Genomic DNA, 26,055 nt, shown 5'->3' with positions numbered 1-26,055 from the left:
TCTTTAGATGGACACTATATTTTGTAGAAAGGGGGAAAACCATTTTTATTTCATAGTCTGAGGATAGCTTATTGATAAATTAAAACTCTAACATTTCTTAATTTATATAATGTGTCATGCATAGGATCTATGGGTATCCAGATCTGACTTTACATACATTACTACAAAGGAAACAAAATATTTGTTACATATTACGTTCAAAGTTTTATTTACTTATTGAGAAACTTGTAACTACTTTGCTATTTACTTAAAACCAGATGTGAATACAGAAAACTTAAGCTCTAAATATGGAGAAATATTTTTTTTTGTTTACAGGATCCAGTAAACAGTAACATTAATGAAAGAAAAAAGTTTTTGAGTCTCATACTGTGATTTAAATGGAATTAGGTGGGATGATTTTCCCCAAAGAACATAGTCAAAGTCATAATTTATATGGTTCAGGTAAATGGAAGGCTCTGATTAAACATTTCCACATAGATTATTGATTATCTGACATAAAATCCTGGTCCTTTAAAAATAAGAGCACATCCATAATAGCTGTATTTTCTAGGAGAAATACACCCTGAAAAATCAAATCAATGGCTGTCATTAAGGGAAGTATAAACATTGTAGAAGAATTTCCAACCACTTTGATCTTTTTTTCTACCACTGTGTTTGAAGTTAAGGTCTGATTCCATATCCAACCCCCCCTAAAAATTTACTAAAAATATAATGGATACACTGATGGTTTAATTCTCTTATTTGTAAAACTAAGATCCTTAATGAAAATTGTAGGTTATAATTGATGGTTTATGTTTAAAAACTATAGGATGTTCTATTGCTGAGCCACAAGACCCTGGGTTCGATCCTCAGTACCACATACAAAAATAAACAAGTGAAATAAAGGTGTTGTGTCAACTAAAAAATAAATATTAAAAAAAAAACTCTAGGATGTAATTAAATGGTGCAAAGTAACCTTAACACTGTAAATTAGTATATAGGTCTGATCTGTTATTTTCAGGGCATCATTAGACACTATAACAAGAAGTAATCACATACCATAAAGAAGACAACATAATTTTTTATGATTAGGAATTATTATGCTGAAAACAAATATATACAAAGAGAAAAACTTACATAATATATATTTTCTTCCTTTTTTCTAGCATAGTTTACTTGAAAGATCAAAAAATCACTTACCTATACCCATTAACTTTGAAACATTTCAAACTCTACCATTTATTGTTTTTCTTTCTTTATCCACTTTTATTTTCTCTTCCTTACATTGCTTTCATGAAAAAAAAGCCTACTAGCTACAATTTCATGCCTTTAACTATTTTTTAATTCCCTTAATCATTTGGTGGTCAACAATGCCATGTCATTAGTTTTTGTTTTCATGCATTCCAAAGTACATTTTCTTTTTAAATATATCTTCTTAATTCCTTCATGTAAATAAGCATACTAACTATTACTTAATACCTATTTAAAACTTTTCTCATATCATCTATTTTATTTTTTATAAGTAACAATTAATGTAAAAAATTAAAAAAGTATTATGGCAGCCTACTATTTTAAGGTAGCAACTTTAACTTAAATGTTCATATACGAACTCCATAAATGGGACACTCTCCCCAAGGCTATAATGCACATTTAGTTAAGTTTTCTAAACCCAATGACAACAAATATATTATTACCTATTAAATGCAAAAGAAAATTAACCAATTTTATTAATTACCCCATAGCTGAAAAATTCCAAAACTGATAAGATTTCTCTCTGTACACAATCTGTTTACTCACACCAGAAATAGCTACTATCATGCCTACAATGATGACTTGCCAATTTGGATTTGCCTACTTTGTGGGTATTTGGTATGCCAAGGCTTCTTGCCAATGAACATGTGAATGTGCTCATCTTCTAAGACAACAATGTTTACTCAAGGCTAACTGATCACATTTATTTATTTTTTATTTCCACACCAAAGTTTGTCAAAGCTGACAGATAAAGGCCATCTCTCTATAGAGAGGAGAGAGAGGCCTCACATTTATTTTTTAAATGTTAAATTCAAGCTTTTCTCCCACATGAAATATATAGACAACTCCAATATTTAAAGCAAGTTTTAGGAAACTTTATCGGCAATGGTGATTGGGTATTGCACATTCTTCCTTTATATGCAACTTGGAGGTGTGGCATGGCCCCTTCCCTCCTCTATAACCAGGGATAGCTAGGCTTGCCATACAAAGCTTCATTGCCTTTTAATCTCTTAGACCTCCTTTCCAAGACATAAAACGGTCGACAATGATGTCCAAGAATCACCAACATGACTACAAATCCTGCTTGCCCTCTTTTCAAGTAAATAATTATGAGATATATCATAGTTGTATTTTATGTATTTAGGCCTCTTCAAATCTAGAATTTTCTGTATTTTTAGTCTTTTGGATAGCAATCAATTTCAAATAATACTTATGTTTGTATTAAGGTAGTTGTCAACTATGATGACACCTCCATATTTAGAAAACAGTAAAGAACAATATATCTTTCCAAACTGTAAAAAAGCCTTGAATGTTCCTGAATAACATCCTTCCCATTAACCTGTTTTCTGAACATTCTGGTTCTTTCCATTCCTGTGTTATTATTTTAGTCAAATAAGCCACTTGTCCCAGTACTGAGAACAGAATTCTGATCTATAAGATGTAAATGGACAGATGATCCATCTTTGTATGCTACTGCAATTAAGCCACCAAACATTAAAGCTACAGTTGACTTCATGTTTTTGGCAACCACATATTCCACAACCCTGTAGCAGGTTGTTTAGTGGTTTATATGATGTCTTTCTGTCAGTCCCACATGGGTTGGCCTCATACTCAGCCATACAGACCAGTATACCATGTACTTTAAGGTCTCATGTTTAATAGTGCTTTTCAAGAAGTGATACTCCACTAACATCTTTCAGAATATTCTGGATTCTTTCAATGTAGCAAGATTCTAGGAGATTTTTATCTGCCTAAGTTACCCTGGGGTGAAAATATGCTTTCAACAGTTCATGAAACTGTTACCCTTTTATGTTTGAGTGATCTTCTCCCACTTTCAGAATGATCCACTGTTTCCACTTCAAATAGAATATCTGTTCTATGTCAGGATCTGCTGAAGGACCTAGGGCACACTTTACATTCCTTTGTAAAGTGATTTTCAAAGCACTTTGATGATTGACTGTATTTGATTTTATGCCCTTCTCTGGATTGAGGATATAAAACCAGTTTCATTGGAACTCTTGCTTCTTTATTTGCATTTGGGGATTGTGCTTGCTCATAGGTAATAGAATAAACCATGTACCTCAAACAGTGATTACAGGGATCTGGAAAAGTCCTCTGAATAACAAAACAAAAATACTAATTGAGTATTTTTCTTGGTCCACTTCTTCAGAAGGGTTCATGTTTCTCTTTTGGCCACATGAATAATAGGAATTAGAGAAATCCACAAGATGGGACTGCTTCTGCAGAAAACCACTTTAAACTTATTAGCTGCCTATATGTGATCTGAAATGTCTTCATCTTTAGATTTTTCTCACTTCTCTTTGGTCTATTAGCACTATCAAGTGTCTTTCTTATTTTTGTATTCCATAGGGTTCATTACCTCAGATGCCACTGTGTTTTGCCACTATCAGGATGTGAACATCATCGCAGTATTCCTAAATATTCCTTCATTGCACATTTTCAAATCAATCGCTTTTTTCCGTAACTTTTCCCTCTGGTGTTTCAGTTCCCTAACTCATAAATATTACACTTTATTTACCATTCTCTTACTTTACATTTCATGCCTATGTTTGAGTGTGTGTGTATGTGAGTGTGTATAGTAATTTGTTAACCAACTTCTTTTAGTATGTCTAGCTTTCTAAATGTCTTCACTAAATTATATGTCCATCCCCATATTCTGGAATGTATAAAATCAATAAGTTCAGGAATCATGAATAATATTTTTGGGTCATCAAATACCCATCATCCATAATAATGCCTGGCATGTAGATAGTGTTTAAAGTAGTCACTGAATGAATGAAGGTAGGAAAAAAGGAAAGCAAATATAAAATGTAAAGGGTCAGGAAATCCATTATTTAGTTTCATCATTTCTACCATATAACAATGTAGCCTTGAAGAAATTGTTAAACCACTCAAACCTACCAAACGGAAATAAATTCTACATGTTATAAATTATTAAATTTCTTAAAAAGCAAAGAAAATAGAAAATTAACATTTGAAAAGTATTTTAAATGCATAATGTATAATCTCACAATTCATATGCATTTCCTTTTTAACTCAATATATTCTATAGCTCATTTTAGGTATGGCATTCAAAATTAGATATGAGGAAAGAAAATAGATTTTCTTTCTAATGAACATTTGTTTAACAAGAATATAATGATTTTTAAAGAGTGTCTCCCTATATATTCTACAGAATCCCATAATGATATGCCACAGAAATGTTAAATATATATTCAGTAAGGGTCATTTTAAACACTGATTATATATTTGATCAATTACCAGTAACCCATATCCCAACACAGAATAGTTTAAGATTGTCTTAATATTTGATGAGTCTACTCATTATTCCTTATTCCAGTTTCTTCTACATTAAGTAGCAGTGAGCATAGAGAACAATCCTTCATATGCTTACTTTTTGTTGTCTGAGAAACCACTTTATAGATAAAACACCCCTTCCACCAGTGAAACTCTACATCATGTACAAACACAAGAATGAGATCTTAATTAGAATAAATTATACCCATTATATATAATATGTTAAAATACACTCTACTTTCATGTATATCTAAAAAGAACTAATAAAAATACGAAATAAGAGATGATAGTATACAAATTTTAAAAATCTGTAATTAACCACAGAAATATTTTCTTTTGGGAATTAAATACTCTGAAGATAACATGATTGAAAAATGATATTAGGTTCTGGAAGTTGAATATTTAAAATAAAGGTGAAGAGGAAAGGAGTAGAAACATAAGGAAAAGAGGTGACTTTTCTGATAATAAAGAAGAATCAATGTCTGAGAGTCTAGGATTTCTATAGCTAATAGTCCTCTATTTTAAAAAGTTGATATTGATTTTTGAGAGTCTAAAGTTATTATAAAGGAAGAACTTAGACAATATAAAATAGCTTTTATGTTTTATATTAAAAGAAAAGAAGAAAAATCATCTAAATAGGAGGTTTTACATAAGCAGTACAAAAAATGGAATTATTTTTGTGAAGTATTATAAAAGGAAGATTATAATATGAAAATTTACTATTTTTATAGTAGAATAAATCTGAATGACTGAGGAAAATTGTGAATGATTATGCTAAAGGTGACATTTTTAAAAACATGACATTCTTAACTACAATATTGACAGCATTTCTTTCTATACTAAAATTAATTCTTAGTTTTAGAAAAGGAGTTATATCCCAAAACAGTGCTAAAATTTTTAAACTCACTCATGAAAGTTCATGAAGTAGCATGACTTAAAATATCTCAGTGCTGCTGATGATTACTAATGATTGCTTTTGGAGAGAGTTGTGAATGCTAAAGTGATGGACTTTAGTAACTCCAGGAGTTTCACAATTGATTGGTTTTTCACAGTATTGCCAGAAGTGTGAGAACTGAATAGCACTGATTAAAGAAATATAGGTTATATATAAGGATCTAGATTATCCTTTGAAATTAATGGGAGGGGTAGAGTTGCCTCATGATGTATTATATCACAGATACAGAGATATCTTCATAGAAGTAACAGTTTCTTAGGGTTTAGATCTAGGAATATCCCCTTAAAAGCTCATAAGTTAAGGCAATGCAACAATATTTAGAGGTGGAAAAAAATTGGATTATGAGAGCTGTAACGTCATCAGTGCAATAATTCTTCTGATGGATTAATAATAAGATGGACAGCTGTGTGGTAATTATAGGAAGTTGAGCATGGTTGGAGGAAGTAGGTCACTGGGGTCATGCCATTGGGGATTATATCTTGTCCCTCATTCCTTGCTCTCTGTTGCTTTGCTTCCCAGCTGCTATAAACGGAGCAGATTTACACCACCACAGCCTTCCACCATGGTGTTCTGCCTCAACTCAAGCCCAGAGCAATGGTGTTGGCCAACCATGGATGAACCTCTGAAATCATGATTCCAAAATAAACTTCCCCCTTTTAACTAGTTCTTGTCAGATATTTTTGTCACAGTGATAAAAAACTAACACATAATCTAAGGTGTATAATACAGGCATTTTAAAAAATCTTGCAAACTTAATGTTTCTGTAAATGCAGATCTTGTACATCAGTAGACTCAATTGTGTTTATAAAGCATATAAAGAGAGAGAGAGAGAGAGAGAGAGAGAGAGAGAGAGAACACACATATAGTGTGTGAAAATTATATGTAATATATGACTATATGAATATATATATATATATATATATATATAGAGAGAGAGAGAGAGAGAGAGAGAGAGAGAGTCAGGAGGCTGAGGCAGGAGGATCACGAGTTCAAAGCCAGCCTCAGCAAGGCACTAAGCAACTAAGTGAGACCCTGTCTCTAAATAAAATACAATAGGTGTGGGGATGCGGCTTAGTGGTCAAGTACTTCTGAGTTCAATTCTGAATATCAAAAAAAAAAAAGAAAGAAAGAAATTCTGATTTGCTATTGCACACTATGGTGACTATAGATAGCATTCCATTCCAAAAAGCTAGAAAGAAAGGATTTTGAAAGATTTTGCCATAAAGGAATGACAAAAATTTGAGGAAATATATATTTTAACTTGATTTAAATATCATGGAATGTATACATGCATGGCAACATTGCATGGAACTCCACTAATATGTTTGATTTTCATGCATCAGTTAAAATAAATTTAAAATTGAAAAAATATATATAAAATTGACAGCCCACACCAATGTTTAAAAAAATTATTGGAAAAACATTTGAATTTTTAAAAAATATTTAGCCAACTATTATATTCTGATGTGTTATACTATAATAATTCATAAACATACCTACAGTATGCCAAATAAAGGATGAAATTAAGATGGAGAAATATTACTCACCCAGATGTTCAATAACATGCATATGTTTAGATAATTTCTATTATTTTTAATCTCAAACGTTGGGTACTATATAGATCTTCCGTATTATGTGCACCAGAAGTATGACATACAAAATAAATGAATAGTTCCTGAAACCTAAAAACCTGAGTCAACATTTGACTTTTAGTAGTACAAATAGTCAAAGAAATATTAACCCTATATCACTAGTAGATGAAGAATTCCCATGTTTTTATTTTTTTGGAGAATTATATTCAGATCCTGAATTGATGTTGCCTCCCCAAATCATGTAAAATTAATTCTAGCCACTAAAGATAAAAATATAAATGTTCCTTATAATTTTGTAAATTTAGTTCACTCAAACAAATTGAGTTCATCTATATTCCAGACACAATTTAACACTGCAATAAATTTAACATGACGATCTTTGTACCCATATTACATATTCAGAGAAGATCAGTCAACAGAGAAGAAAACATAACTTCATGATTTAAAAAAAATATATATGTTCTCATATATTTAATTTTAAACATGTTCCTTAAAATGTTTACTATAAATAAAGCATGATTCAGCATTAAAATAATATCTAATATCTAACTCACTTGAAGAAACATTGCATCTTATTGATTTGATTAAGGACTCATATTTTGGATGTTTTTCCCACATTATGATTGATAATGAAGAAGGTTCTACCTACACCCCAAAATAACATTAATTTCTTCTTGAGGAGAATAACTTAGAGCAGGTAAATTTTTCTTACATCGGTATCTGACACCTTTCATAGAAATGAAACCATCATAGTTTGCTGGTAGTTATATTTTTATTTAGAAATTTCATAGTAATTTTCTATAATCTGAATGTCTGTGAGAAATTCCAAAATTTATATTTTGAAATATTAACTCACAAGGTAATGATATTAGAAAATAAGGACTTTGGACAGTGATTAAGTCATATGGTAGTGCCCTTATGAATGGAAGTAGTGCCTTTAAAGATGCCCCAGTGGAATGAATATGAATGAAATTTCAAACATGCATACATGAATACATCACAGTGGATCTCAACAGCAAATGTATCCACAAGACACTAATTTAAAAATAACTATAAATGAATTCCATCAAGATCAGTAAAGTAAAGGGAAGGGAGAAAGGGGAAGGAGTAAGTGCTGGGGGCTGAATTTGAGCAAATTATACTCAATGCTTTTTTGGTTATGTCAAAATGTACAATAATGTTATATAAAACTAAATAGAATCAGTTAATAAAAGAGACTCAAGAAAGATCTCATCCCTTCCATTTTGTAAGAAGAGTAGCAAAAAGATGGCCATCTTTTACATAGCAGGCCTTTACCAGACACTGAACCTGGTGGCATCTTGATCCTGGACATGTTAGTCCCCATAACTGGGAGAATTAAATAAGTTTTTACTTTTTATAAGCCATGTTATATTTTGTCATAATAGCCAAATCAATGCATTATCTAACATATATTTAACTGTGTGTGTGTGTGTGTGTGTGTGTATTTGGGTGTGTGAGAGAGAGAGGATGTAAAGTAGAGAGCAAGAGACAGCACAAGCATGAAGGAACTAACAACTGAATTACTGATGAGGTTTTCGGGAAATATGCTATTTTATGTCTGTTTAGCCTTTTACTTCAAAGTCTAATCATTTAAGCAAGTGATTTGACCTCAACAAATGTTTTCAAAACTTTTTAAATTGTGCACCAAATTTTGTTTGATTTCCTGATGTGAAATGTTGGCCTCACAGAAGAATTTATGTTTGCTAAATAACAATACATTTTCATAAAATCATTGATCCTACTAAAAATATAAATCTCTCAATGAATATACAGTGAATCCTGAGATCATGTTTATTTTTTCATTAAAGGCTGTACCAAAATATTTATTTCTGTTCACTTTGAAATCTTCAAATGGTTCAGGATCTTATAAACAATAAATACATTTTTTCCTTTTTAAAGTAATATTAAATTTAAGAATGTTAAGGGAGATTGTTGAAAACTGTTGTAATGTTGTAGCACAGAGACCAACAATGGAAAATGGCTAGGCCCTTTTGAATACTAACTTTTTGAACAATGAGATGATATTTAATGTAGTTCAGCCTTTTGGGACAAGAATTGATTTTATCACTGAGTTAATTTGGGGATGCTATGCCCCAAAATGGTGCACAGATAAAAATATGTGCATGAATAGTCTATTTCATTTAAAATAAAATAGTTCAAATAAATTAATAAAACTTCAGAATAGCACATTCTACTGTATTTTTCTTTAAGGGTACTCTTCAATAATTTATATACACTATATTTTATCTATTATGTTAGTATTTCATAATGTTCAGGGAAAGTGATAAAATTATAAAATTCTGTATTAATTGTCCCTCCAAAGATACATTATGAAATCAATAGAAATACAAAATATAAAGATTTCAAAATGTCAGATCATTGGGCAATGAAGCCTTCACAAATGTCAGAACACTGAAGCAAGCATAGCAATCTTGAGCAGATGCTTTTAGGTGCAATGGCATATTTCCATTTTCAAATAAAATTGAGAATAAGAAAACTACTCATTTAACAGTAATATAGTATGCCACTATGATGGCATAATGGGTCCTTCCATTTTATTATGGACATGGAGAAAGAAAAATAAATTTGTCTTTCATCCACATAGGGGAGAGATTACATCAAGCAATGGACTCTAATGTTAAGACCTTATACATTTCAACACTTTTTCACAACATGTCTATGAGGAGCACAAAGTGAAGAAATAACTGTACTGAAGAAGTTGAACAACAACTAAATTAAGGTAATAGAATAAACCTAGTATTTTAAAAGTAAGAGTTCAGCCTTATAATTTTTCAAGTCTATTCATGATCGAGTGCTTTTTGGAAACTATGTGATGATGAAAGTTTTAATATGGTTACACATTGGCTTCCACTAACAGATCAATGGCACACATATAATATTGTAGAATGGAACCTTTGATTTAAGGGAATTTATAAATAAAGATGATCTCTATTATTAGATAATGAGTGCTCAAATGCTGTGTCTAGTAGCATGGTTAAAAGACATGGGTTCCTTACTGCATAATCTCTCCTTCTTGTTTTAATTATTTGGAAAAGTGATGCTAGAAGGCAGTTCATTCGTCCCATTCAGTGCCTGCTCTCCTGAGAAGAAATTCATGGAAAAGAAATAAGGGAATGTTTTAGTCAGCTTTTTCACTGCTGTGACAAAAAGAACAATTTTAAGAAGGAAAAATTTATTTGGAGGCTCATGGTTTCAGAGGTTTCAGTCCATAGATAGCCAGCTCCATTCCTCAGGGCTCAAGGTGAGGCAGAACATTAAGGCATAAGTATATGGAGGAGAAAAGCAGGTCAGACTATAGCCACCAAGAAGCAGAGAGAAAGTCTAAGCTCAGTTCTCACAAAATATATACCCCAAAGGCACACTGCAATGATCCACCTCCTTCAGCCACACCCTACATGCCTACAGTCACAACTCAGTTATCTCTACCAAATGATTAACACACTGATTAGGTTAAGCTTCTCATAACCCAAACATTTAACCTCTAAGTTTTTTTGCATTGTCTCACACATGAGCTTTGTGGAGATCCTTAATGTCTAAACCATAAGAGATTACTTCATCTGAAAGGCTGTGCAGATGCTGCTCATCTTAAAATATGGTTGGGTCCTTATAAGCCCATCATAAATTAAAAATCCTAAGTAAAAAATGCACTTAATATACCTAATTTACTGAACTTCATTAGAATACATTTGGGCAAAATCATTTAAAACAAAGCCTGCATTCAGCAAATTTCATTACATATCCAACACAAAGTTGAATATAATAGAATACAGCTATCATTTATTTACTATAATTACCATGTGGTTGTCTGGGAGATGTGGCTCTCTGCTACTACCCAGCATCATGAGAGAATATTATACCACATATTACTAGACCAGGAAAATATCAAAATTCAAAAATTTCAGTGCCATTGTTATTGAATTTGTGTTGCCTCTGCAATACTGTAGAGTCAAAACATCACAAATAAAATCGTCATCAGTTGGGGACTGTCTATATTCTTTACAATAGCTGCTGCCTTCCACTATCCAAGCTAGAAGTATAAAGGGCAGTGAATTTGGAAGAAAAAAGTAAAGGAGAACATAAAAATCAATAGTTGGATAGATTCACAATAGGAAAGTCCAAGAATACAGAGGATAAAAGAGTATCCTAAAGAGCATTTGATATAAAATTGGATATTTTCTATGAATGGTGAAAGCAGAACTATCATATTAAAATTCAGGTTTTGAAAATACTGAGAAGTTGAAAAATCTGAGATACAGAAAAAGTCTTCTGAAGGAAGAATTGTATCAAGTCTAATTAATACAGTGTCTGTTGTCAAGACACAGCAGGGATATTCTTGCAGATTCTGTTAGATAATGAAGATAATCACATGCTACAGGGCCAGGAACAAGGAGGTCACAAAAGAGTAGAAGCCCTGAAGTTACTGCCAAGTTGTCAAAACAATCTGAAAGTATGGTAATGTAAAACTAAGTACCTACAAACTCAGACAGACTATGTTGCAAAAGGGAAGTTGCAACCTTATTTATAAAACATAGCATGGTTAACTGTGTTGTTCTGGATCAAATAATAGCACATGATCACAACTACTTAATTTCATAAGATATCACTTTAAAAATTATTTTTTAAAACTCTTAGCAAATCTGATAAAGGAAGAAAACTGCAGTTTATTAATATATAATCGTAATAGCTGGCATTTTTCTTCATTAGTAGCTGACATTTAATCTTCATTAGGACTTTATGATACAGCTTTTATTAACCTCATTTGCAAATGTGGAAAGTGAGGCAAAAAAGAAAATAACTTATATAAATTTTTACCACTGTGCCTGAAATATCACATGTTAGAATTATAAACCTCAAAAGTTAGATTGCTTCTAGTAAGCAAAGGGAGTCTGAATAAGTATTCAAATTCTAAGTGGAGATATGCAGGAACACAGTCTCTCATCCTACATATTTACTTTTCTTGTAACTATGTTTGTCTCCTAAAGACTTAAGGGGTAGGATTAGCCTGAAAAAAAAAGAAAGAAAAGGATGTGATGAGACTTTTTCCTTTTCTAGATTTTGCCAAAATTTTTCAGACATAGAAATGCCTGTTTCTTGTCATTGAAAACATAGTTTTCCAGTGAATACTATATTTTTAGTTGCCATTGATGATCACTATCAACTTCTTGGATGTATATTTCATTACTTCCTGAACTTTTTCATCCAGCTCACAATGTCATAATTCCTCCGTTTACATGATTTTCAGGTCTTCAACCTCTGTTTTTGATGAGACTTTAGCTTGCACAGTCACAACTTAGGACTAATCAGTAAGAATGGAAAATAAGATATGGAATCAAACCACAAATAAAAATCCCTTAGAGCTTGGTAAGGAATTGTGTATGGATTATTGAATTAGTAGAAATTTTAAAAGTCAAATGTAGCTTACAGTTCCAACCTGGCTACATAACCAAACACATCATAATGTAACTAGTGTTTTTGTTCAAAGAAAACCTCTTATTATCTATTGCTGATAACCCATGGGAAGTCTACTAAATACTGCAAAGATACATAAATTTATCCTTAAAATCATTGCACTACATATGATACTTCAGTAGTGGAAATTAGATATATTAACACCAGAACTCAGTAATTTGTGTTTTTTTTTCAGTGAGATAAAATAATTTGGCTATAAATATGCATTCTACATGTAAAAAAATAACTGAAGACCTAGGCCTAAGTGAAATTTCCTTCAAATGGAACATAAACAATTGAATATAGATTGGTAATAATAATAACAGGTGTTACTTCTTGAATTCCTACTGCATGCTAATCACTGTACTCAAGATCTACTTATACATTTCTAACTCTGTCAATAATGGTAAAGCGATTTATTTGATTCCTATTCAGTGGATGAAGATTAACTAAATAATTAACCTAATATTACAAAGTACTGAAGTTAAGATTAAAAACCAAATGCTTGAGATACATAATGTAGAGAAGGTTTAATCTAAGAGTGATGATATAGCTTTCCTATTAACACTTTGAGTCTTTAAGCACTTACAATTCAAGGTGAATAACATTTCTAAGACATTCCCAGAGGGCAGATGGAACTTGGTAGATCACCATCCCTTACCAACAAAAGTGTAAAAGCACAATAAAGGTCAGCGACCTCAAATCTTTCCTGTGGAATATTCTCCTAAGGTAAGCAGGATAATGTCCCCCCATATCCATTTAATAATCTCCTTTGATCTGTGTAGGTGTTATGTTACATGGCCAAGGGAATTAAGCTTATTTATGGAATTAAGGTTACTAATCAGCTGACCTTAAAATGTATAGATTATCCTGGATTATCTGGGTGAGTCAAGTACAATAACATAGGCTTTTAAATGCAAAACATGAAAGCAGAAAAGGAAGTTGTGGAGCTGTCAAAATGGATAAAAGAGGCAGGAAAACTTCAAAGAAGGAGAGAGCCAACCATTGTTGGTTTTGCAGATTAAGGAAGGCTGCTTTGAGGCAAATGTGTGAGTAGCTGAAAGTGACCTTCAGCTAACAGGGAGGCAACAGAGGCTTGATTCTTATAAGGAGTTGAAATTTTAAAAAAAGGTAGTTGTAGATGGAGAGCATGCCTTTTATTTTATTTGTTTATATTATTGTGGTGTTAAGAATAGAACCCAGTGCCTCACACATGCTAGGCAAGCACTCTGCCACTGAGCCACAACCCAGCCCCAAGAGGTTGAATTCAATCAGAATGAACAAGGAAATGGATCCTCCCCTAGAACATCATAAAGGGGAAGCAGCCCTGGAATTATCTTGATTTTTAGCACACTGAGACTTGTACTAGACTTCCAAACTAAGAATAAATTAGTGTTATAACCCACTTGAATCAAAGTGTGAAATATGATATATCAAGAACTATGTAATGTTTTGAACAACCAACAATAAAAAATTAAAAAAAAAAAGAAACCAATTATATTTGTGGTAACTTGATAATGCTACAATAGAAACTAATACACATGAAAATGACTATTTTAGGGTAACTATCAAGATTGATGCCCTGCTGGGTGGGCATGGTGGCAGAGGCCTGTAATCCCAGCTGCTGGGGAGGCTGAGGCAGGAGAATTAGGAGTTCAAAGCCAACCTCAGGAAAAGCATGATACTAAGCAAGTCAGTGAGACCCTGTCTCTTAATAAAATACCAAATAGGACTGAGGATGTGGCTAAGTGGTCCATTGGTCAGAAAAAAAAAATAATGCTCCTTGTAAACATCTCCATGCTCCAAAACATTCTAGCTCAAATTCCACATTACATCATTTAATTCTCTTTTAATATTTTCTATTTCTATAATATTTACTAGCTCATTAATGCTTAAATGAATTAAAAGTTTCCCAAGGAAAGATGCTATTAAAATTCCACAAGTAAGCAATACTAAAGATATCATTAACATATATATCTTTCCTTCAGGCAGGCTTATAGGTAGTACTCATTTTAACAACTCCTACTTTCCTACACTGAGTTCCTCTGTATGGTTAATGATGTTTAATGTTTCAGTATACTTAATATTTCCCAGGCTCACTTACTGATTCAATGAAACTATTTCATTTCCAGCAATGTGCTCTTACTAGCCTTGTTAGAGACAACTGTTAAATTGTCAGGAATTTTTAAAACCATTTGTTAAACATCTATTACTAAAAATAAATTAACACAACTAATTAAATCATATTTAAAAAGATATAAAAGTGTTAAAAACCTACCACATTCTTTATTATTTCAACACATTTAACTGTTATTTATGTTTTTGAGTCACTTACTTCTATTGCATCCATATGTTGGTATGCTATTCTACATCTTTTCCCACCTCAGTTATGTTGATAGTTTGAAATCAGCCACAGAGGGAGTGCTTACTCTATAGAAAGCAACAAATACTACAAATCAGGTTTCTACTTATTGTTTTATTGATTGTTAACAGTTATGAGTCTGTACCTATTGTATCTTGAATAGCACAAAAAGTTGAGAAAAGATCCTTCTGAATTTCAAAAACTATTATTTGATACAACAAAGAAGTGACTCATATTATGAATGAGTGAAACTGCAACAAACATTTTTTCACATTTTTATTCATTAGTGTAAAAGTAATCTAACATTCATGATGAAATTCTATTCATTTGTTAATTATATAGTTAGCTATAATTCAATTAGTCAAAAATTTATTCAAAGTATACCCTGAGAATCAATAGGCTATATGGGATTTACAATAAGGAATACTGAATATTTTATTAGTATTTGTAAATTATGTGCTACACATATTTTCACTTCGTTACTAGTGACCATATTTATGCATAGTTGTGAGGTTCATTTTGATGTATTCATATATGGATATAACATAACTTTCTCCATTTCTTTTTTTAGGATACTGGGACTTTTTAGGATACTGGGGCACTTGACCACTGAGCCACATCCCCAGCCCTATTTTGTATTTTATTCAGGGACAGAGTCTAACTGAGTTGCTTAGTGCCTCATTTTTGCTGAGGCTGGCTTTGAACTCATTATTGTCCTGCTTCAGCCTCCTGAGCTGCTGGGATTACAGGTGTGTGCCACTGTATCCAGCAACTTTCTCCATTTCTTACCCCAGTACTGACCTTTTCCTTCTCCTCCTCCTTGCCTGATCCCATTGTTCTATTGTATTGGTCTTCTTTCTATTAATTCATTTTTAATTTGTGCATTATAATTATACATATAAGTGGAATTCATTGTGGCATAGCCATCCATGCATGTAGCATAATTTTGCCAGTTTCATTCTGCAGATCCTCTCCTTCACCAACACTTGATTCCCTTCTATTCCACTATTCTCCCTTCTAATTTTGTGATATTACCTTTTCAAAAAAGAATCCTTATTTATTTCTAGCCTCTGTGTATAAGAGAAAATATTAGATCCTTGAATTTCTGAGTCTGGCTTATTTCACTTAGCATGATGTTCTCCAGTTCCTTCCATTTACCAGCAAATGCTATAATATCATTATTTATGGCTGAGTAAAACTTCATTGTGTATATAAACCAAAATTTCTTTATCCATTCATCTGTTGATGGACATCCACTCTGGTTCCATAACTTGGCAACTGTGAATTGTGCTGCTATAAATATTGGTAGGCATATATTATGCTGATTTAGTTATTTTGGATAAATGTAAAGGAGTGGGATAACTGAGTCATTTAACAGTCCTTGAATTCCCTAGTCTTTTGAGAAATGTCCATACTGCTTTCCAAATTGGTTGGAATAATTTGTAGTTCCAACAGCAATATATATAAGTGTACATTTGCCCTGCATCCTCATAATGTACTATACATCTTTAATACTAACTATATATATATATATATATATATATATATATATATATATATATATAATATTATGCCCGTTCATAAACATCCTTACATCATGCATGTTATTTTCCAGAAACCCACTTGGTAAACATTAACCAGCCTACCAGTACTTTAACTTATCATTCATTTTCATTAATTATGCCTAAAAAACGTGTAAGTAAAATGTTACTGCCATCTAAAAAAGGCATTAACTTTGACATGTGACAAAAGTAAAAGTGACAATGTTTTTATTTCTTCTCTGTGAGGTATGGTAATAAACGAAGCATGAGAGAAAAGGATTCTACAAAATGATTATGTAGGGGATGGGGTTGTGGCTCCGCAGCGGAGTGCTTGCTTAGCATGTGCAAGGCCCTTGGCTAAATTCACAGTGCCACATTAAAAAATATATATATATACTAATACACTTTTAATATTCTTGATTTAGTATTGCACAATAATTTTTCAAGATAGCGAGCCTCATTTTCTTTTCATTCTTACCACTTGTTGTTTTTGAACAGCAATAGCAAGAGGATCTGATTGCCTGAAATGAAGTAGGAATGCCAAGAATGAAAAAAAATAAATTGGATATATATTGTGTCCAACTGCAAATAAAAAATAAATATTAATAAATCATCATGTATGCAAAGCTAGCAATATTTCCTTCATCTCATGAGTCATAGGATTAGGACACTATATTTCATCTTGACTTCAAAACCTCTGTCTCTGGAAATCCAAATCATTGCAGACATCCACATTGATTCTCCAGCTAGTCTTTCATTGCATCTTTATAGGAAAGTCTATGGTGTTTTTCATCCTTTGTTTATTTCCTCAAGCTCTTCTTCTTACTTGGGATGATCTCTACTCACAAACTCCTAATTCAACGGTCTTACTGCAAGCCTACACCTAGAGACTTGTTCATCAGTTCTGAATCCATGTATCTGTCTTCTAAAAAGAGTTATGGAATTCTTCTTGAAAACGGACTCCCTGTGGCCTATTTTAATATCTGAAATATGATGTATATATGATGCCCCATCCAGCAAAAAAAAAAAATTGTTTCTTTTCGGGTGAGAAAAAATATCATGTAGGAAGGGATAAAAAAGCACTTTGCGACCCTAAAATTATATAAGTGTGTGTATGTACATATCTATAGCATGTGAAATATATTTTACATATTATTACTTAAGTGTTTTACAGATTACAATGTTCTAAACAAATATAAACTGTTAATATTCTTGCTTTTAGTATTGCCACAATAATTTTTCAAGATAGCCAGATTCATTTTCTTTTCATTCTTAACACCTGTTGTTTTGGAACAGCAAAAGCAAGAGGATTTGACTGCCTAAAATGAAGTAGGAAAGTCAAGAATGACAAAAAATAAATTGGACAGCTAGTATTGAAGATAGACATTATACTCATGAGGGGATTTTAATGGTAGATTTAGAAATCAGATTTTGATCTGTTAGGTAATTGTACAAGAGGATTTTTTAAAAAATAATTTGTAGCTGTATATGAATAGAATGCCTTCATTTTATTTGTTTATTTTTATGTGGTGCTAAGGATAGAACCCATTGCCTCACACATGTGCGGCAAGTACTGTGCCACTGAGCTACATCCCCAGCCCTACAAGAGGATATTATGATTAGGATAATGCCAAAGAAAGATTACTCTGCCTGAACTATGTAGTACCAATTGGAACATAGAGCCAGGAGACCATGATATAAGGGACCTAATGTGATAATGATTATGATAAAGATAATGATGATAGGGTTGGGGAGGTGGAAGTAAAAAAGAAGGTGGTAAAAATTATTGAAGCAAGAAAAAGGAGGCGGAATGGAAACTGCATTAGTAGTCAAAACTCATTCAACACCATATGCAAAAATCCCTAATATTAATTATCTCAGGTAATATTTAGCATTATTTTAATTTTTAAATAAATGTTTTTTAACATCTGAACCATACTTTTACACAAGACCATACAGCTAGTAAGTGTTATCTGGAATATAAATCCAGGCAGGCTGTCTTTAGACCATACACTCTGCAGCATAATTTAGAGAAACATGATTTTTTGAGGTTCCCATATATCCAGGTAGTTGAATGTATTTCCAAGAACATCTTTGAATTAAAATCAAATTAACAGTCTACAACAATCAGAAGTATCTGTGTATAAAGCATTTGATAACTTCAATATAATTAGTTCAAAGCAACATTTAGACAAAATTTCAGTTGGTTTACCATTGTAATATAACTGTTTCCCATTGAAAACCACTATAGATATTAAAATTTCACAGTAATACTATGCTGAAAGTGATTGAAAACTGTAAAGATATGAATATCCAACAATATCAGACCACAGGAGAAACTTTACATTAATCCTCAAAAGTAGTCAAATAAGCAAACTCTTCATAATCTAGCCTATGGTGAAGATATTAATCTTATTAAATGTCAATAATGATGCTTTATATTTTACAATTGTGCATTTAGATATCTAATTTAATCCCACCAAGTATGATATTGACATATGTTAAAACTCTTAAATTGTGAATTCATAGATCTAAATAATCTATACTAAGTTTATTGCCTACAAGTAAATTTACAAATGAATCTGTAAGCCTCCTTTTCATACATTCCTTCATTAGCCATATTTAATGATTATTTTCTGTTAAGTACTGTGACTGAAAATTGATAAATCAATAATCCTTTGATGAAATATATCCACTCTTTTAGTTCCTGTTTATCTTTATTTACAAAACAAATCTTTATTATAAGGGTAAGTTACTTATAATTCTATGGTAAATAGACATACTTCATACAAAACAAATGGAAGAAAACCAGAACAATTTCTATTACTTCAAAACCTTTTTACACTAGCAAAACCACAGAATTGTATGTTTTTGTTGAGGAAAGAAGGAACATCCTTATATATCATAACACAGAGGCACAGGCACTCTCTCTCATACAGCTTGTACAGAAGATAAGCAAAGTGACAATGTATTCAACTACAATGGTATCAGAAAACTTAGGGCAAAAGGTGATAGAATTTTTATAGAAAGAATATTAACTAGTCCTCATGCAACATGAACCAATAGTCATTCAGATGCTCCCTGGATTTTTGGTATACTGAAAAGATCTCACTTGACTTAATTTTTTCCCATATTATAAGCAGCTGTTAATAGTAGCAACCCTGAAACAACTTATTAACTACACTGTGAAACATGAAATTAAAAAGCTGAGTACATCATATTGTCATACTTAGGTCCTTAGTTTTATAAGTATTATGTTTATGTTTAATTCTTCTCAATAGATTTTGCTATTGTTGCTACTATTGCTTTCTTACCTGGTCTTCTTCTTGCATAGCTTGTTCTTCAACTTGGATCTAAATGGGTGGAGGGTAGAGAAACAAAATGACTGAATAACAAAATATAGCCAAGGAATAAGAAATAAGATTTTAATTAGAAAACAAAGAGAAGATGAACTATGCAAGTAAGTTCTGCACAGTGTATTCCAGTTCTTTTTCTGTGCAAATCATGCTTAGATGCATTAATAAATATTTAAGTAATATTATTTAACCATCTACAAATCCATGTGGCTGGATTCAAATCCAAATAACATTTCTGTAATCTCATAAAATATTTACATTCTAGAAAATTTTAAAACTACTCTAAATGAAAGAAAAATAAAATCTTAATCAAGTTTCTCACATCTCTGCCTTTCAAAATTACTGATCCTGCTTCTGAAATAATATGCATATGTTTTTAGTTCCCACCCTCATACACAGACAGAAAATTCACCTGAGTCTGGAGACTTGAGCCCTTGGCAATTTCATCTCTCAGAAAAGAAAACCATGATAAGAACATTTTTTATGATCCAAATTCTAACTAAGAAATAATTATTTAGAAGTGACAGAAGCTTTGGGAGAGAGTGACCAAGTCATCTTAGAGTTAGCAAGTAGTAGTGAAGGAAGGGAATGGTAGGCATAGTCAGACACATGTCTTGCTATTAATAGAATGACATTTCCAGCAGCTGTCCAAATAGTTCAAGTCCCCCATCACAACTGTACCTTACCTCAGAGTCTATAAAATTAACCAGATACAATTCTTGTATTTAAATAACTATGTATGAACTTGAGGAACTTCCTGTTTTAAAGGCTGTATAAGTGATAAATTATGCAGTAAGATAGTAGCACAATTTCCCTAAATTTTCGCTAACCATACCATCTGCTATTATGGAATCAGATATCTAGTCAAACAGTTGGCCAGGCAATATTTTATGCTATTAAACATATTTAGTCTTTATATTTAACTTTAATTTCTATTAGTAGGTCTAGTAAAATGAGATTGTGAAAGAAAGACCAAAAATAAAGGGTTATTTGGATTACAGGGCTTTATAATTATTTAAGGGTTTTCTCTCTTAGAGTGCTAAAGAACATAAAGATATGAAAATGAATTTTAATTGAAAATAAGTACTGATGTTATGGTATAATTAGAATTTTCAGAATTAACAGATATGAAAAATAAGTTTCTCTGTTTGGGTGAGAAAGCTTAAGTATGCAAGCAATGAATGTGGATCAATTTTACTATACTGATAACACAAATAACGAAAAGAAAATAGAAAAACAATACAGGTGAGATTTTAAAACATTATGTAAATCACAACTATGGTATCACAGAATGCAGACTCTATAGAGTTTACATTCATAAGCAATCTCAAATTATAAAACCATCTCTTTTATTATTATGCTATAACACATTTATTTTCATATCTAATTACTTCTGTTTCCCACTAAAACATCTATTTCATTCATTATAATGCTGGTTACTCAAATTTTGTCTTTCATTGACATATTGCTCTGGGGTACTCAGTAACAATTTAACTGAGAAGGTTTTTTTGTTTGTTTTTGTTTTTTTATCAAATCTGTTGGGAGCTATTGAAATCTAACTCCACTGTGCTGGGAAAGAAAAAGGAGTGAAGGACATGTTAATGAAAAATCTGTGCATGCGAGAAAGGTTTATAAGCCTGAGTTGTCAAATAAAGACTTTTAAATTTTGTTCTTGGATAACCTTCAAAAAGACATTCAGTACAGGTAAATTAACTTAAAAATGTTGAATCTTGAAACCAAGAAGTCAGTTACTATTCATTCCTTCCAACTGTTGAAGAGTAAACCATCTGCTTTGTCATCATTTAAATCACATTCCATTCTTCTAACATAGTTACAATTTATAACCATTTGTTATAGCAACATGGGACTAGGAGGCAACTGGATATATTTTTTTAAAAAGCTGTATGGTAATCTCTACATTTCATAAGGTCAAGGGAGGGAACAATAGCCTCAGTATCTGAAAATACTGTTTGGCTGCCTGACTGCACAGGAATTTTTTAGTGTGCTTTATGAAATTTTTCCACTATGGAAGTAAAGATAGGTATTCATTCTTCTACTCAAGAAGAATAATGAAAGAAAACAAACTTCTAAAATATCTAATGTTCCATTGCAAACTTCAAAATATAGAAAATATTACATGAAACAATAGTGGCATAATGAAAGCAACAAAGTGTTTTATCTTTGTCTTAATTTCTCAGAGAAAATAAGGTAATCCACAAAATAAATTATTATCCCATACTTTATGGCATTTTTGCACTTTTTATAATATATGTCATATCTAAGGTTTTATATTAGACAGTGATGGACTCTACTTCAGATTTAAGAATGAGCTAGGTTTGAGTACAAATTCAGAAAAGAACATAGAAACAAACTAAGTTTAAATATAATAGAAAAACTCATATATCTTCATTAATATACGGAATTTTTGAAATAAATTTTTCATCATTCCTTTTATTCTTCAATTTTTGAAAATAATTCTTTCTGATTATTTTTCTATTATTACTTTTATAAAAATATATGATTAATTGTGAATCTTTGTAGATTAATATAAATGACACTGATAGTAATTATGATTCATCTGTGATACTTAGAGGAAATATCACAGAGTCAATGTCAATTAATTCCTTTTCTTTCTTTCCAAAAAAAAAAAAAGTTCCATATTCCCCTGAAGGAGATAAGTTCTTATTGTCACAGAGCTACATTCCTACGTGTAATGGTATTAGCTTCTCGACCCTTGTCAGTTTTTCTCTTCAGAGAACTTAAATTTAGTTCAATTATATGAATTATAATTTTTATTTATAGACTGGTCTAATACATCAATGAACATACTTTAATGCATATTATAATAAATTTGCTGTGGCCACACTGCCAAATGCATATAAACATGTCTACATTCATTGGGCCATAAGAATACTAGCTAAAATACCATCAGTAATCTGATATCCTTTGATACTGTTCTTGTCTGGTATTCTTCCTTATAATAAGTTCAAAGACAAGAGAAAATTCAGTACTGAAAAATGGAAGTTCAATAAAAATATTTTATACTTCATGTTTTGATGACAAATTCTTTGAATATTTCCTGATTACATAGAGCCATATAGTAAAAACAAAAGTGACAATATATATATATTGTTTATTTATCTGTCAGTAAGTGCTTTGTTATCTTTCCAGAAATAAATATCTTCTGCAAGGGATCTGAAGGTCCTACTGAGGTGTTTAATAATACATGATACTACCTACTTAACCAAGGCAAGAGGAACATGGGTGAGAATTAAAATTTAACAATTCCTAACTGATTTTAAATTTTGAGTTCCTACCTGATTTTAAATATGCAAACATGCTTATTTAGCTGACTAAAACTATGCAAGCACAATAACTGTGATTGTCCATAAAGCAAATTATATATTTAAGAAGGTCTTACACAAGTAATACATGTATGTTTGATATGGTGATTAACCCATCTGTCTCTGTTACATGTACTTCCTTTTTTAATGTAGGAAAATATGTTGACTTAAAGTTTACTGTCCATATGTGTATGATACAAATTTTTTCCTCTCTGTTAAATTTGACCCTGGTGTCAATGCCTTCGTTGTCAGATACATATCTTTCTTAACCTCTACTATTTCCTGGCTCCTCTTATAGCCTTTGACCCTTTTCATCCATTCTGTGCTTCACCCCTCCTTAACCTTTCTCTGCTTCCTGCTATAATTGGGCCATAAGAATACTAGCTAAAAGACCAGATTTCTAGACCCAGTTCCATGGTTTATTGCATGACAATTAAGTTTTATGACTCTTAGTTTCTTCATCTATAGAATGGACATGATAACACCCACTCCTAATGTTCCATTCTTATATCTCAAAGTTGATATGAAAAGTAGATAGTTATATGGGGTGTTATTTTTTAATATTTATTTTTTAGTTGGACAAAATAGTTTTATTTTGTTTATTTTTATGTGGTGCTGAGGATCGAACCCAAGGCCTCGAAAGTGCTAGGCAAGCACTCTACCGCTGAGACACAACCCCAGCCCTGGGGTGTTATTTTTAAAGTAATTCCTTTATAAAAAAAAAATTCAGTGGCATTACTAAGAATATTACTTCAAATTCTTGAACTTAATCATTCTTCACTTCTCCATCAATGCATTCCCCTCATGAGGAAGCATATGTACTCTCTCATGGCTTTCATTATCACCTGGTATATTAACAGATCTCAAAATTATATTTTTCAACCCAATCTCTAACCCTCTAATAATACAAAAACCACATTTGAGCTTTATAAAATTGTGATGCAGAGAATTCTGGAAAATGGATTTGTTTGTACCATAAGTTCTTCTCTACCATACTTGTAGTTCTTCACTTTATCTTTTGTGAGATATTTAATATTTGTACATATGTGTTCCATGTATCTGTTTTCCATTTGACAGTAAAATTCTGATACACTACTGTCTACTAAATATATGCTAAGGAATATAGTTATATTCTATAATTGCTGATAGATGTCCTCTCATTTGGCAAATTGCACCCTTCTTGGAAGCACAAAATAATTCCCTAATAAAAATGATTGCACCCTGACCACTTTTTCTATTTCTTTTCCAGTTTATATTCTTTTAAGCATTTTTCTTCTAATGGGGTATCACTGTTACATCCTGGAAGCCCCACATATCTAGCTAATGTAGGATATAGTATTTGGCTCACTTTCAGAATTTGAGTCAGAAATAGTCTTACTATCAGTTATTGCTCAAGAAGATATATAAAAACTCATCTCTATTTGACCTCTGGGGACATGTATATCTTTATAGGCTGATATTTCAAAATGTTTAAGTGGGACAAATGCTAGAGAAGATAAACATAGTCATGAAACATTTAGAAAGTAGAGATCTTTAAAATTATCAGGCTCCTGTATATTTCAATATACTTGACAGAAGAACCAATTTTTGCTTTACAACTACTTTTTCCCTTTCATCAAAAAGAACTCCTTTGAAACACAAACACACTACTGGGGAAAGGTAACATGACACCATTATCACAAATATAAGTATATTAGATTATCTAAGGAACTACTGAATTTCAATACCAATATATTTTAGAGAATGGTTGCTTACTTGAGAGAAGCTGATACTATTAATGTTCCCACCATCAAATATTTTAAAATGGCATTTTACTACCTAGAGAACATTTTACTATATAGGAAACAACTATGTGAGGCATAATTTTTGCTATAAATTTATCATGGAGAAATAAAACACTGCTTAGTCTAGGTAACCTGTTATAACTGAACCCTCTATACATATAGTTATTCCATTCAGGCACTGTGCAAGGATTCTCATGATGTTGGCTAGCTAATAATATCAGTTGAATTATCAACTGCATGAAATACAAGGTTCAATTAAAATATACATATTTTCACACTGTTGTAAATAGAATATGAAGGAAAATGATAAAGATAAATATGGTCTTTATTTTTTAAAAAAGAGTATGGCATTCTTACAAAGAGAGAGGATAGATAAAGTGCATTCAGAAAGGATAAGACATATTATAATTTTAATATCTATTAGAAATAAAATGTTTTCAATCATGTCAAATGTAAATGTGGGGAATCAAACTTTGACATAACTAGGTGTATGGTATTATTTGATTACTGATATAAATAAAGATCCTCAAAATTAGTTGAATTGGTAGATTAATATGATTGCAGTTCTTAAATCATGAAAAACCTCAAGTTTTTCACTTTTGTTAAATAGTTCTAGGTGTGACCATATATAGTATTATTATTAGTTTTTAATATAAAATGACAACTCTATTTCTAGGTTAAGATCCAGATGTCTTCAATATTGTGTCATACCTTGATAACCCCCTTTTCATTCTTTGTTTCTTTTTGAGCATCAATAGTAGATACAGCTGTCCTATTTCTTGATTTTTTAGGAATTTATGAACTAATTCTCTAGGATATGCTGACTTTTATTTCTCAGAAAAATGACTAGGCCGAATATTCTTGAGTTTCCTCCAAAATGATGAGGCACATCATCCCCAAGTCACAAAATGAAGCAGCAACAACTTGAGACAGAGCCAAGATTCAAATTCAGGAATGGAAAGGGCTCACTGGAAGACGTAAAAATAGTAATCAGAGACCATACAGTTACACTAATCTTTGAATTGAAAAAGTAGAAAACTACAATTCAGACTGTGTAGCAGAAAGAAGCACAAATTTTTAAGT

The 26,055-nt window shown here is 31.6% G+C and overlaps 1 protein-coding gene across 1 annotated transcript in view; it reads right to left on the bottom strand.

The window, feature by feature from the left end:
- Positions 1–26,055, bottom strand: part of LOC114091206 (uncharacterized) — a 502,987-nt gene that overhangs the window by 335,938 nt on the left and 140,994 nt on the right. The window contains exon 3 of the mRNA XM_071606073.1: positions 19,803–19,841. Within this exon, the coding sequence (XP_071462174.1) occupies positions 19,803–19,841 (39 nt within the window). The remainder of the gene's footprint in view (positions 1–19,802; positions 19,842–26,055) is intronic.

Source organism: Marmota flaviventris, chromosome X (genome assembly GCF_047511675.1).
Source record: "Marmota flaviventris isolate mMarFla1 chromosome X, mMarFla1.hap1, whole genome shotgun sequence".
In the NCBI taxonomy this organism is placed as follows: domain Eukaryota; kingdom Metazoa; phylum Chordata; class Mammalia; order Rodentia; family Sciuridae; genus Marmota; species Marmota flaviventris.
This window is presented reverse-complemented; position numbering and strand designations above follow the sequence as displayed.